The sequence below is a fragment of the Tachypleus tridentatus genome, chromosome 7 (assembly GCF_004210375.1).
Source record: "Tachypleus tridentatus isolate NWPU-2018 chromosome 7, ASM421037v1, whole genome shotgun sequence".
NCBI lineage: Eukaryota > Metazoa > Arthropoda > Merostomata > Xiphosura > Limulidae > Tachypleus > Tachypleus tridentatus.
In genome coordinates this window covers 155,313,876-155,327,914 of record NC_134831.1, presented here as the reverse complement: position 1 = coordinate 155,327,914, position 14,039 = coordinate 155,313,876, and the positions used below count along the sequence as shown (strand labels likewise).

The 14,039-nt window shown below is 27.8% G+C and overlaps 1 protein-coding gene across 2 annotated transcripts in view; it reads left to right on the top strand.

Moving 5' to 3' along the window:
- The window catches only part of LOC143256964 (uncharacterized), a 45,164-nt gene extending 31,899 nt beyond the window's left edge, over positions 1-13,265 (top strand). The window contains exons 2-5 of one of the 2 annotated variants that reach the window (XR_013031639.1): positions 10,319-10,514; positions 10,612-10,740; positions 11,568-11,668; positions 12,998-13,265. Coding sequence is in view for 1 of the 2 variants with exons in the window: in XM_076514907.1 (XP_076371022.1) it covers positions 10,319-10,514; positions 10,612-10,740; positions 12,998-13,045 (373 nt within the window). In the remaining variant the exon portion in view is untranslated. The remainder of the gene's footprint in view (positions 1-10,318; positions 10,515-10,611; positions 10,741-11,567; positions 11,669-12,997) is intronic. The other variant, XM_076514907.1, reaches the window with a different exon arrangement.
- Positions 13,266-14,039: the final 774 nt, after the last annotated feature.

The window sequence follows — 14,039 nt, the reverse complement described above, 5'->3', positions numbered from 1 at the left end:
TAAAATACAGCTTGTTTTACCTTATCTTTCCATTAAAATACAGTTTGTTTCCCTTATCTTTCCATTAAAATACAGCTTGTTTTATCTTATCTTGTTTATCTTTCCATTAAAATACAGCTTGTTTTACCTTATCTTTCCATTAAAATACTTGTTTTAGTTTCCATTTTACAGCTTACCTTTATCTTTCCATTAAAATACAGCTTGTTTTACCTTATCTTTCCATTAAAATACAGTTTGTTTTACCTTATCTTTCCATTAAAATACAGCTTGTTTTACCTTATCTTTCCATTAAAATACAGCTTGTTTTACCTTATCTTTCCATTAAAATACAGTTTGTTTTACCTTATCTTTCCATTAAAATACAGTTTGTTTTACCTTATCTTTCCATTAAAATACAGTTTGTTTTACCTTATCTTTCCATTATACAGTTTGTTTTCCATTAAAATACAGCTTGTTTTATCTTTCCATTATCTTTCCATTAAAATACAGCTTGTTTTAACCTTATCTTTCCATTAAAATACAGCTTGTTTTGTTTTACCTTGTTTTACCTTATCTTTCCATTAAAATACAGTTTGTTTTACCTTATCTTTCCTTATCTTTCCATTAAAATACAGCTTGTTTTACCTTTATCTTTCCATTAAATTTTACCTTATCTTTCCATTAAAATACAGCTTGTTTTACCTTATCTTTCCATTAAAATACAGCTTGTTTTACTTTATCTTTCCATTAAAATACAGCTTGTTTTACTTTTATCTTTCCATTAAAATACAGCTTGTTTTACTTTTTTATCTTTCCATTAAAATACAGTTTGTTTTAATTTATCTTTCCATTAAAATACAGTTTGTTTTACCTTATCTTTCCATTAAAATACAGTTTGTTTTACCTTATCTTTCCATTAAAATACAGCTTGTTTTACCTTATCTTTCCATTAAAATACAGCTTGTTTTACCTTATCTTTCCATTAAAATACAGCTTGTTTTACCTTATCTTTCCATTAAAATACAGCTTGTTTTTTACCTTATCTTTCCATTAAAATACAGCTTGTTTTACCTTATGTTTCCATTAAAATACAGCTTGTTTTACCTTATCTTTCCATTAAAATACAGCTTGTTTTACCTTATCTTTCCATTAAAATACAGTTTGTTATCTTTCCATTTATCTTTCCATTAAAATACAGTTTGTTTTACCTTATCTTTCCATTAAAATACAGCTTGTTTTACCTTATCTTTCCTTTATCTTTCCATTAAAATACAGTTTGTTTTACCTTATCTTTCCATTAAAATACAGCTTGTTTTAAAATCTTGTTTTATCTTTCCATTAAAATACAGCTTGTTTTATCTTATCTTTCCATTAAAATACAGTTTGTTTTACCTTTATCTTTCCATTAAAATACAGCTTGTTTTACCTTTATCTTTCCATTAAAATACAGTTTGTTTTACCTTTATCTTTCCATTAAAATACAGTTTGTTTTTACCTTATCTTTCCATTAAAATACAGTTTGTTTTACCTTATCTTTCCATTAAAATACAGCTTGTTTTTTATCTTTCCATTAAAATACAGCTTGTTTTACCTTTATCTTTCCATTAAAATACAGCTTGTTTTACTTTATCTTTCCATTAAAATACAGCTTGTTTTTTTTATCTTTCCATTAAAATACAGCTTGTTTTACCTTATCTTTCCATTAAAATACAGTTTGTTTTATCTTTATCTTTCCATTAAAATACAGCTTGTTTTACCTTATCTTTCCATTAAAATACAGCTTGTTTTACCTTATCTTTCCATTAAAATACAGCTTGTTTTACCTTATCTTTCCATTAAAATAACTTTATCTTTCTTATCATTCCAAAATACAGCTTGTTTTACCTTATCTTTCCATTAAAATACAGCTTGTTTTTTATCTTTCCATTATCTTTCCATTAAAATACAGCTTGTTTTACCTTATCTTTCCATTAAAATACATCTTTGTTTTACCTTTATCTTTCCATTAAAATACAGCTTGTTTTTACCTTATCTTTTTACAGCTTGTTTTACCTTATCTTTCCATTAAAATACAGTTTGTTTTTTATCCATTAAAATACAGTTTGTTTTTATCTTTCCATTAAAATACAGCTTGTTTTACCTTATCTTTCCATTAAAATACAGCTTGTTTTACCTTATCTTTCCATTAAAATACAGTTTGTTTTACCTTATCTTTCCATTAAAATACAGCTTGTTTTACCTTATCTTTCCATTTACCTTATCTTTCCATTAAAATACAGCTTGTTTTTATCTTTCCATTATCATTAAAATACCATTATCTTTCCATTAAAATACAGTTTGTTTTACCTTATCTTTCCATTAAAATACAGCTTGTGTTACCTTATCTTTCCATTAAAATACAGCTTGTTTTACTTTATCTTTCCATTAAATTATACCTTATCTTTCCATTAAAATACAGTTTGTTTTACCTTATCTTTCCATTAAAATACAGTTTGTTTTACCTTATCTTTCCATTAAAATACAGCTTGTTTTACCTTATCTTTCCATTAAAATACAGCTTGTTTTACCTTATCTTTCCATTAAAATACAGCTTGTTTTACCTTATCTTTCCATTAAAATACAGCTTGTTTTAATCTTATCTTTCCATTAAAATACAGTTTGTTTTACCTTATCTTTCCATTAAAATACAGTTTGTTTTATCTTTCCATTAAAATACAGCTTGTTTTACCTTTATCTTTCCATTAAATTTATCTTATCTTTCCATTAAAATACAGCTTGTTTTACAGCTTGTTTTATCTTTCCATTAAAATACAGCTTGTTTTACCTTATCTTTCCATTAAAATACAGTTTGTTTTATCTTATCTTTCCATTAAAAACAGTTTGTTTTATCTTATCTTTCCATTAAAATACAGCTTGTTTTATCTTATCTTTCCATTAAAATACAGCTTGTTTTACCTTTATCTTTCCATTAAAATACAGCTTGTTTTATCTTATCTTTCCATTAAAATACAGTTTGTTTTATCTTATCTTTCCATTAAAATACTTTCCATTAAAATACAGTTTGTTTTACCTTATCTTTCCATTAAAATACAGTTTGTTTTAACTTATCTTTCCATTAAAATACAGCTTGTTTTACCTTATCTTTCCATTAAAATACAGTTTGTTTTCTTTCCATTAAAATACAGTTTGTTTTACCTTATCTTTCCATTAAAATACAGTTTGTTTTACCTTATCTTTCCATTAAAATACAGTTTGTTTTACCTTATCTTTCCATTAAAATACAGCTTGTTGTTTTATCTTTCCATTAAAATACAGTTTGTTTTATCTTTCCATTAAAATACAGCTTGTTTTACCTTATCTTTCCATTAAAATACAGCTTGTTTTACCTTATCTTTCCATTAAAAGTTTGTTTTACCTTATCTTTCCATTAAAATACAGCTTGTTTTACCTTATCTTTCCACAGTTTGTTTTACTTTATCTTTCCATTGTTTTACCTTTATCTTTCCATTAAAATACAGCTTGTTTTATCTTTATCTTTCCATTAAAATACATCTTATCTTTCCATTAAAATACAGCTTGTTTTGTTTTATCTTTCCATTAAAATACAGCTTGTTTTACCTTATTTCCATTAAAATACAGCTTGTTTTACCTTATCTTTCCATTAAAATACAGTTTGTTTTATCTTATCTTTCCATTAAAATACAGTTTGTTTTACCTTATCTTTCCATTTTGTTTTATCCTTATCTTTCCATTAAAATACAGTTTGTTTTACTTATCTTTCCATTAAAATACAGTTTGTTTTATTTTATCTTTCCATTAAAATACAGCTTGTTTTACTTTATCTTTCCATTAAAATACAGTTTGTTTTACCTTATCTTTCCATTAAAATACAGTTTGTTTTACCTTATCTTTCCATTAAAATACAGCTTGTTTTACCTTATCTTTCCATTAAAATACAGCTTGTTTTATCTTTATCTTTTTCCATTAAAATACAGCTTGTTTTATTTATCTTTCCATTAAAATACAGCTTGTTTTACCTTATCTTTCCATTAAAATACAGCTTGTTTTATCTTTCCATTAAAATACAGCTTGTTTTACCTTATCTTTCCATTAAAATACAGCTTGTTTACCTTATCTTTCCATTAAAATACAGCTTGTTTTACCTTATCTTTCCATTAAAATACAGCTTGTTTTACTTTATCTTTCCATTAAAATACAGCTTGTTTTACCTTATCTTTCCATTAAAATACAGCTTGTTTTACCTTATCTTTCCATTAAAATGTTTTATCTTTCCATTAAAATACAGCTTGTTTTATCTTATCTTTCCATTAAAATACAGCTTGTTTTACCTTATCTTTCCATTAAAATACAGCTTGTTTTACCTTATCTTTCCATTAAAATACAGTTTGTTTTACATTATCTTTCCATTAAAATACAGCTTGTTTTATCTTATCTTTCCATTAAAATACAGCTTGTTTTACCTTATCTTTCCATTAAAATACAGCTTGTTTTACCTTATCTTTCCATTAAAATACAGCTTGTTTTTTATCTTTCCATTAAAATACAGTTTGTTTTACCCTATCTTTCCATTAAAATACAGCTTGTTTTACCTTATCTTTCCATTAAAATACAGCTTGTTTTAATTTTTATCTTTCCATTAAAATACAGTTTGTTTTACCTTATCTTTCCATTAAAATACAGCTTGTTTTACCTTATCTTTCCATTAAAATACAGTTTGTTTTACCTTATCTTTCCATTAAAATACAGCTTGTTTTACCTTATCTTTCCATTAAAATACAGTTTGTTTTTTATCTTTCCATTATCTTTCCATTAAAATACAGTTTGTTTTACCTTATCTTTCCATTAAAGCTTGTTTTACCTTATCTTTCCATTAAAATACAGCTTGTTTTTTATCTTTCCATTAAAATACAGTTTGTTTTATCTTATCTTTCCATTAAAATACAGTTTGTTTTACCTTATCTTTCCATTAAAATACAGCTTGTTTTACCTTATCTTTCCATTAAAATACAGTTTGTTTTATCTTTATCTTTCCATTAAAATACAGCTTGTTTTACCTTATCTTTCCATTAAAATACAGCTTGTTTTATCTTATCTTTCCATTAAAATACAGTTTGTTTTACCTTTCTTTCCATTAAAATACAGCTTGTTTTACCTTATCTTTCCATTAAAATACAGTTTGTTTTACCTTATCTTTCCATTAAAATACAGCTTGTTTTACCTTATCTTTCCATTAAAATACAGCTTGTTTTATCTTTCCATTAAAATACAGCTTGTTTTATCTTTCCATTAAAATACAGCTTGTTTTACCTTATCTTTCCATTAAAATACAGCTTGTTTTATTTTATCTTTCCATTAAAATACAGCTTGTTTTACCTTATCTTTCCATTAAAATACAGCTTGTTTTACCTTATCTTTCCATTAAAATACCTTGTTTTATCTTATCTTTCCATTAAAATACAGCTTGTTTTACCTTTATCTTTCCATTAAAATACAGCTTGTTTTACCTTATCTTTCCATTAAAATACAGCTTGTTTTACCTTATCTTTCCATTAAAATACAGCTTGTTTTACCTTATCTTTCCATTAAAATACAGCTTGTTTTACCTTATCTTTCCATTAAAATACAGCTTGTTTTACCTTATCTTTCCATTAAAATACAGCTTGTTTTTTATCTTTCCATTAAAATACAGCTTGTTTTACCTTATCTTTCCATTAAAATACAGCTTGTTTTACCTTATCTTTCCATTAAAATACAGCTTGTTTTACCTTATCTTTCCATTAAAATACAGTTTGTTTTATACAGCTTGTTTTACTTTATCTTTCCATTAAAATACAGCTTGTTTTACCTTATCTTTCCATTAAAATACAGCTTGTTTTACCTTATCTTTCCATTAAAATACAGCTTGTTTTACCTTATCTTTCCATTAAAATACAGTTTGTTTTACCTTATCTTTCCATTAAAATACAGTTTGTTTTACCTTATCTTTCCATTAAAATACAGCTTGTTTTACAGTTTGTTTTTATCTTTCCATTAAAATACAGCTTGTTTTAACAGCTTGTTTTATCTTTCCATTAAAATACAGCTTGTTTTACCTTATCTTTCCATTAAAATACAGCTTGTTTTACCTTATCTTTCCATTAAAATACAGCTTGTTTTATCTTTATCTTTCCATTAAAATACAGCTTGTTTTATCTTATCTTTCCATTAAAATACAGCTTGTTTTACCTTATCTTTCCATTAAAATACAGCTTGTTTTTTATCTTTCCATTAAAATACAGCTTGTTTTACCTTATCTTTCCATTAAAATACAGCTTGTTTTAATTTTATCTTTCCATTAAAATACAGCTTGTTTTACCTTATCTTTCCATTAAAATACAGCTTGTTTTATTTTATCTTTCCATTAAAATACAGCTTGTTTTACTTTATCTTTCCATTAAAATACAGCTTGTTTTACCTTATCTTTCCATTAAAATACAGCTTGTTTTACCTTATCTTTCCATTAAAATACAGCTTGTTTTACCAGTTTGTTTTTATCTTTCCATTAAAATACAGCTTGTTTTACCTTATCTTTCCATTAAAATACAGTTTGTTTTACTTATCTTTCCATTAAAATACAGCTTGTTTTATCTTTCCATTAAAATACAGCTTGTTTTACCTTATCTTTCCATTAAAATACAGCTTGTTTTACCTTATCTTTCCATTAAAATACAGTTTGTTTTACCTTATCTTTCCATTAAAATACAGCTTGTTTTACCTTATCTTTCCATTAAAATACAGCTTGTTTTACCTTATCTTTCCATTAAAATACAGTTTGTTTTACCTTATCTTTCCATTAAAATACAGCTTGTTTTACCTTATCTTTCCATTAAAATACAGTTTGTTTTACCTTATCTTTCCATTAAAATACAGCTTGTTTTACCTTATCTTCCATTAAAATACAGCTTGTTTTAACCTTATCTTTCCATTAAAATACAGCTTGTTTTACCTTATCCATTAAAATACAGTTTGTTTTACCTTATCTTTCCATTAAAATACAGCTTGTTTTAACTTATCTTTCCATTAAATTTTACATTATCTTTCCATTAAAATACAGCTTGTTTTACCTTATCTTTCCATTAAAATACAGCTTTTTTTTATCTTTCTATTAAAATATCTTATCCATTAAAATACAGTTTGTTTTACCTTATCTTTCCATTAAAATACAGCTTGTTTTACCTTATCTTTCCATTAAAATTAAAATACAGTTTGTTTTACCTTATCTTTCCATTAAAATACAGTTTGTTTTATTTTATCTTTCCATTATCTTTCCATTAAAATACAGCTTGTTTTACCTTATCTTTCCATTAAAATACAGTTTTACCTTATCTTTCTATTTGTTTGTTTTACCTTATCTTTCCATTAAAATACAGTTTTACCTTTCTTTCCATTTACAGCTTGTTTTACCTTATCTTTCCATTAAAATACAGCTTGTTTTACCTTATCTTTCCATTAAAATACAGCTTGTTTTACCTTATCTTTCCATTAAAATACAGTTTGTTTTACCTTATCTTTCCATTAAAATACAGTTTGTTTTACCTTATCTTTCCATTAAAATACAGCTTGTTTTACCTTATCTTTCCATTAAAATACAGCTTGTTTTACCTTATCTTTCCATTAAAATACAGCTTGTTTTACCTTATCTTTCCATTAAAATACAGCTTGTTTTACCTTATCTTTCCATTAAAATACAGCTTGTTTTACCTTATCTTTCCATTAAAATACAGTTTGTTTTACCTTATCTTTCCATTAAAATACAGCTTGTTTTACCTTATCTTTCCATTAAAATACTTATCTTTCCATTAAAATACAGCTTGTTTTAACCTTATCTTTCCATTAAAATACAGTTTGTTTTACCTTATCTTTCCATTAAAATACAGTTTGTTTTTTATCTTTCTTTTATCTTTCCATTCCATTGAAATACAGCTTGTTTTACCTTATCTTTCCATTAAAATACAGTTTGTTTTACCCTATCTTTCCATTAAAATACAGCTTGTTTTACCTTATCTTTCCATTAAAATACAGCTTGTTTTACCTTATCTTTCCATTAAAATACAGCTTGTTTTACCTTATATTTCCATTAAAATACAGTTTGTTTTACCCCTTCATCGTCTCTATAACGTGATAGTCACAAGTATCACAGTCAACTACTTTTACATTTTATTTCGACACAAAGTATTTTCCTTATTTTAGACTTAACATGCAGTTTAACTCAGGAGACTGAGTAACTGTGAGCTAGATGTACTATTGAATTACCAAAGCAGCACGTACAGCAATTATCCTAGAAAGTTCCAACGACTAACTCTTATAAAAATATTGATAGTTAGATGAGAATTAAATAGTATAACATTCGTCTCTAATGTAACTAGCACCTCACAACGTAAACCAGAAATACTAAAACATGATAGACCTATTAATTGATCTAGGAAAGGTTAAAACTGGTTTATTTGAAAATAATTAGAGAAATGGATAAAAAGAAAAGTAATAACTGTTATTTGTTTGAACAGCACGTAATTAAGAAACTTAACACCTCTTGGTGTTGACTAAACTAGTAATTATATATTTTTAATTACCTGTAAATTACTTTAAGAATTCTAACAATTACACTTTACTCAAATAATACTCTGAATAATTAAAACTCAGAAAATCACAAGATGTATTGCTTGTGTAAACACTATCCTGGTATTTTAACCTAGAAAATTGAAGTATGTAATGTTTTTAACAGTAACCTAGTATTTAAACTGAAACTCAACATGCGCTATGTATCTGTACTAAATAAATTAAACTATAAAACCAAACTCTATCACATTTAAAAAGACACCTTCAAGAAGGAACTAAATAACTGAAGTTCATTTATTAGGAATAAAATTACCTCAGAAGTTCTAAAATACAAAGTAATTAAATTACCAATCCTAAGGATTTTTACCACGGTAATCTAATCAAGACATCTAAAATATCTCCTCTGTACACATAATTTTATTGATTTAAAGAGGGATACTCGTCCATGTTTGTTATATTTACAGTATCCTGTATTTTAGTAGACAAAAAGTTGGGAATTTTATAATGCACTTTTGTTATTAACTAATTTGTTAACACCACTCGTGATAGAATACATTAGTATACGATCTGCAAAGATAGTAGAATGACATTTTATAGAACAATGTAAAAAATTTAAATTGTATTAATGGAATGTATTGATCTTTGTTACTGCTGGACATTTGTGTGTGTAGTTTGATGAAACAAACAATGTAGCAGAAGGATGAACTATCTAAAAGAACACATGTACGTGTCAGCATGAATATTTATTTGTTTAAAAAAAATCCAACAAAATACTTAACTCTAGTTTCTCAGTGAAAGAAAATCAGTGATATAATTTAAGAATATAAACCAGTAGTTGCCAATTTTCTAAACTAAGCTAACACTAAGAATGTTTCTGCTGTTTTGTTTTCTAAGAACACTTAGACGCTCCAGTATATTTATAGAGTGAGGGTTTTCGCATCCCGTGTTTACTTTCATTTGATGTTTTCATACACCAAAGTTAATTATGTACTGAATGAATTTTCTTGAATAGGATCTGGATTGAAAATATTATTTCTCTACTACTGTATAGAACAAATTAGAGATCGCCCTATTTTTATCAAGTATATAAGCTGGCTACGTCCCAAATAAAGCAGACAGTTTGCTGACATTGCATCTTTCTAAGCTTTTCTATATCGGGATTGAAAAATTAGGGTGTTTAGAAACAACGTACGAAGTATGCTTAGTTTGCTTTAGAGATTATTTTACAAAATAAACAGTTAATTTTAAAAATATCATCAGATGAGTTTCGGTTAAAACAGAATAGCTTAAAATACACTTGTTTTTGTGATAAGTTATTGATGTTACTAACTTGTTTATTGCAAAGAACAATAAACATAACGATAGAGTAATAGCTTAAATTCCTACCTTATAATTAATAACAATTAGCAACTTTTCTATCGACAAAAATTTAAACATTTCTGATTTTCAGACTTGTATGAATTTAAGAAGGCAGCGAAACACATGATAAGTTGAGTGATACAATTTTTGAGAGACATGCTTATCAAATTTGACTTACTGGTCTTTAATTTAAATCATTTTAACTATCTATATTTAGTCTTGGCTTGGTGTTTAAAGATTTGATTTACCATTTTGTACACAGACTTGCCTAATTATTCGAGTTTCCTTCGCATACATTCATTTTAAACACATCTAACTCACATTTACGATGATTTAAGCATTAAATAAAACATTTTATTTTCAGCCGCGAATTAGAAACACAAGTGGAGCAATTGACTCAACGTGTTAAAGATGCTGAAACGCGTGTACACACTGATGTCAAAGAGATGAAAAACAAGATGCAAAGCGAGATTACCGAGGTTGGAATGCTGCTAGACGAAGCGATGAAACATAACGAGGAGCAGCAGAAAGTAATCAAGAAACAAGCCAAACGATTAGCAGTAAGAAATGCAGTTATCTTTTTTATAGATTTATCTATCTATCTATCTATATTACTAATAACTAATTCTTCTATTTGTATATTAATTTTTCAACTAGGAGCTTGAATCGCATTACGATGAAGTTAATCGGCATCTACAGGAAGCTAACGAACTTTTAGCTTCTTCTCAGCGCAAATGTCAGACCCTGCAAGTAGAAGTTAACAACTTGAAGCGTGGCATGGATTACGTAAGTCTTTATTCAATGTTCTCTTATACTTCCTCGCGATGAAAAAACTGGTACTTTCATGAGAAATTAATTTTTCTAAGAGTCTTTTTTTGTTTTGAATTTCGCACAAAGCTACTCCATGGCTTTCTGTGCTAGCCGTCCCTAATTTAGCAGTGTAAGACTAGAGGGAAGGCAACTAGTCATCACCACCCACCGCCAACTCTTGGGCTACTCTTTTACCAACGAATAGTGAGATTAACCGTCACATTATAACGCCCCCACGGCTGGAAGGGCGAGCATATTTGGCGCGATGGGGATGCGAACCCGCGACCCTCAGATTACGAGTCGCACGCCTTAACACGCTTGGCTATGCCGGGCCACAATTTTCTAAGAGTGCACTACTTGACAGAACAATAGGTAGTATAGGCAACCCTAATTTAACTATTTTGGCTAACATATTATGTGGAATTTTGTTTTCTTCTAGCAAAACTTTATCGCGTTAATTGCTGTGTCCACCGAGGGGAATAGAACCACTGCTTTTAGTGTTGCAAATTCGAAGATTTACTGCTGTTCTTGAGTAAGACATTCTAGGGAAATTGCAAAAATCTGCAAATATAAGAACTTTTAATCCTACATTAATAACAGGAAGTAGAAAAACGTGATACTCTTATATCCTAGAATAATTCTGATTTACTAAATATATAACCTAATTTTAACCAAAAGTAAAAGTACTGAAGTTTAGAAACACAAAAATGGCATGGTTAAAATACTTCTCAAAAATGTTATTTATTAATGGGATAAGTGATACTTTATTAAAAACACTAATTTTGCTTTGTTTATCACTGTAGCATGCCACTGTTAAGTCCTCTAGCAAATTCCCGTAAATATCAGTTACTCTGCCATGTCATCTGGAGTTTATGAGCTGTTTGCGTGAGTTTCAGCTTACATAGTAAGTTTCTTTGTTTATCTAGAAGAAAGAAAATAAATAATATTTAATATGTTTCAGTATGTACCGATAGTGAAATAAATTATAAATTATGTTTAACCTAAAATGTACAGCCAAGTCTTCCCTCCCAGTTCACTATTACAACATGGACATTACTTTTTCTTGGCAGGTTACAGTAATGTTTCTTGTCTAAATTATCTTGCCAGTGTAGCAATATTTTAAATGCATTTGTTTTTCGTCCAACTAACCATTCTACTTATTTGATTGCTGCAGTCATAATAAAGTAAAAACTCGAAACTAAGAAGTATCTCACTGGGAGATAAAGTTGTATTGCAAAAAAAGTGTAACTTAAAATTTAGCATATTTTGATCATGTTATTATTAATACTCTTTAAGGTAATATGTTCAAAATATTATAGTTTACACTTCTACATTAGGATAGGATTTTTATGAAAAGGAAAGAACAAACCTTCAGAGTGAAGTGGTACTTTCATGTTTCCTGCATATATATACTTTTTAACCATTGCAGAATAATAGAGCTGGCACAAAACAAATTGTATATAAATATAGGTAGTGGAAAAACTATAGAACCTACCGTTTTGCTACTTAGTACACCTGAAAAACCAACAGAACACTGTTACGAAAAAAGGATCATAGGTAGCGCTAGATCGCAGCCTTAATACCTCATTTGATTATCAATTGACATCGTTGGTAATTAGAATTAAATGCAATTTATCAGGCCTAAACTAATCGATCGTTAATACTATTCAATTCTAACACATGACCAAAGAATCGCTCAATATTAGGCAATGCCCGTCGGTGAAGGTATGTTTTATACTGCTATTATCATGTCTTATTTCGCCTGAAGTCTGGTTTTGAAATGAACGAGGGGTACATAGAACGCTTGATGTGACTTACATTCGTACTGATGTGTTATTAAGATGAAATAATGACAAATATTGCATTTCACGGTCATTTTGCAGTGCTATCTGTTGTTTGTATTCCGCACGTTTCTATACTCCAGTTCAACTAGAAAATGTGTGGGTTGTGTATGTCTCTCGCTACCTATATGTCATAACCCTTACTTGTTTTGTATTAACTTTATATTTCATGGTTACTGCTAAAGTGATAACTCTCAATAGAGCACGAGTTTTTGTTAATTAAGAATGTGGTTTTGATATGTAGAATTGCTTCCACTCCTCATACTTTTTTTGTTTAAAATGTATACAAAATATTATTTAAGTATCAAATTACTTTTCTAGAACAAAGTGCCAAAATTTCATTATTGAGACCCGAATGATATTAACTGAGCATATATAATTTTTCTTTTCAGATTTCCAATCAAAGTGAAACTCAGGTTATTCAGTCATGCTTCCAGTGATATTTATAACCATGCAACCTAACACTATTGACGTCACTTATCTCACATGAAGAGTCGACATAAATTAGTTTTTAGAATTTCGTCTGACTTTTCCTTTGTGGAGATGAATTTTCTGCTTCCGCTAAAATTTCATGCATTTTCTGCGATTTCCACTGATTCTGACAGTTTGAAAAATGCCTGTTGTAGTGCTGCGCCAAAGACAAATAAAAGATCCAAACGATATAGGAGTGGTGTCTATAATTTGAGTAATAAATTAATTTTTTTAAACAAACGGTATAGAGTCAACAAAAATATAAGCATACATAAATACGAAAACTAGGAAAAATGGGAACGCAAGGATTTCATATTGCTTGTTTCACTATTTAACTAAAAAACTAATAATTACATCAAATGGCTAAAAAGCCAAGTTAAAATGGAAGAAAATCACTTTTACCTTTGATTGAAGATAATATCAATGAAGAAATCTTAAAAACTAACAAAAATATTGAATATTTTTAAAAGGGAAAAGGCTATCTTATTACTTACAGTAGGTAAAAGTCTATTTATAAAAAGAAGTAAACATTTCCTAATAACAAAGAATTTCAAAAGTACACCTATTTTTACACACGCTAAGGTTTCGTACGAAGAAGCCATAAACACCATCGTTTCTCATAAAAAAAGGAAAAGTACCTTTTTTTTTACAGGAACTACAAATCTTTCATGATTTTTGAAGTAATGAGCTATTTACAACATTTTAAAATAAGCAAAAACATAGCGAGACATAAAATGTAAAAATAACCTAAAATTGTTACCACATAATGTCTTTTGGAATATTTTTGTTTGTTTGTTAAGTTCAATGAGGTACCTGTTATGTTTTTGCGGTACGAGCTCTCAGACTTACCTCTAAGCCATTGAGGGACATTCTTGGAAAAAATTGAAGCTGTTTAACTATTTTGCGAAGTTAAGAACTATCAAAGTTTCTACGAGAAATAATGACTATTTTTATGAAAGTTAA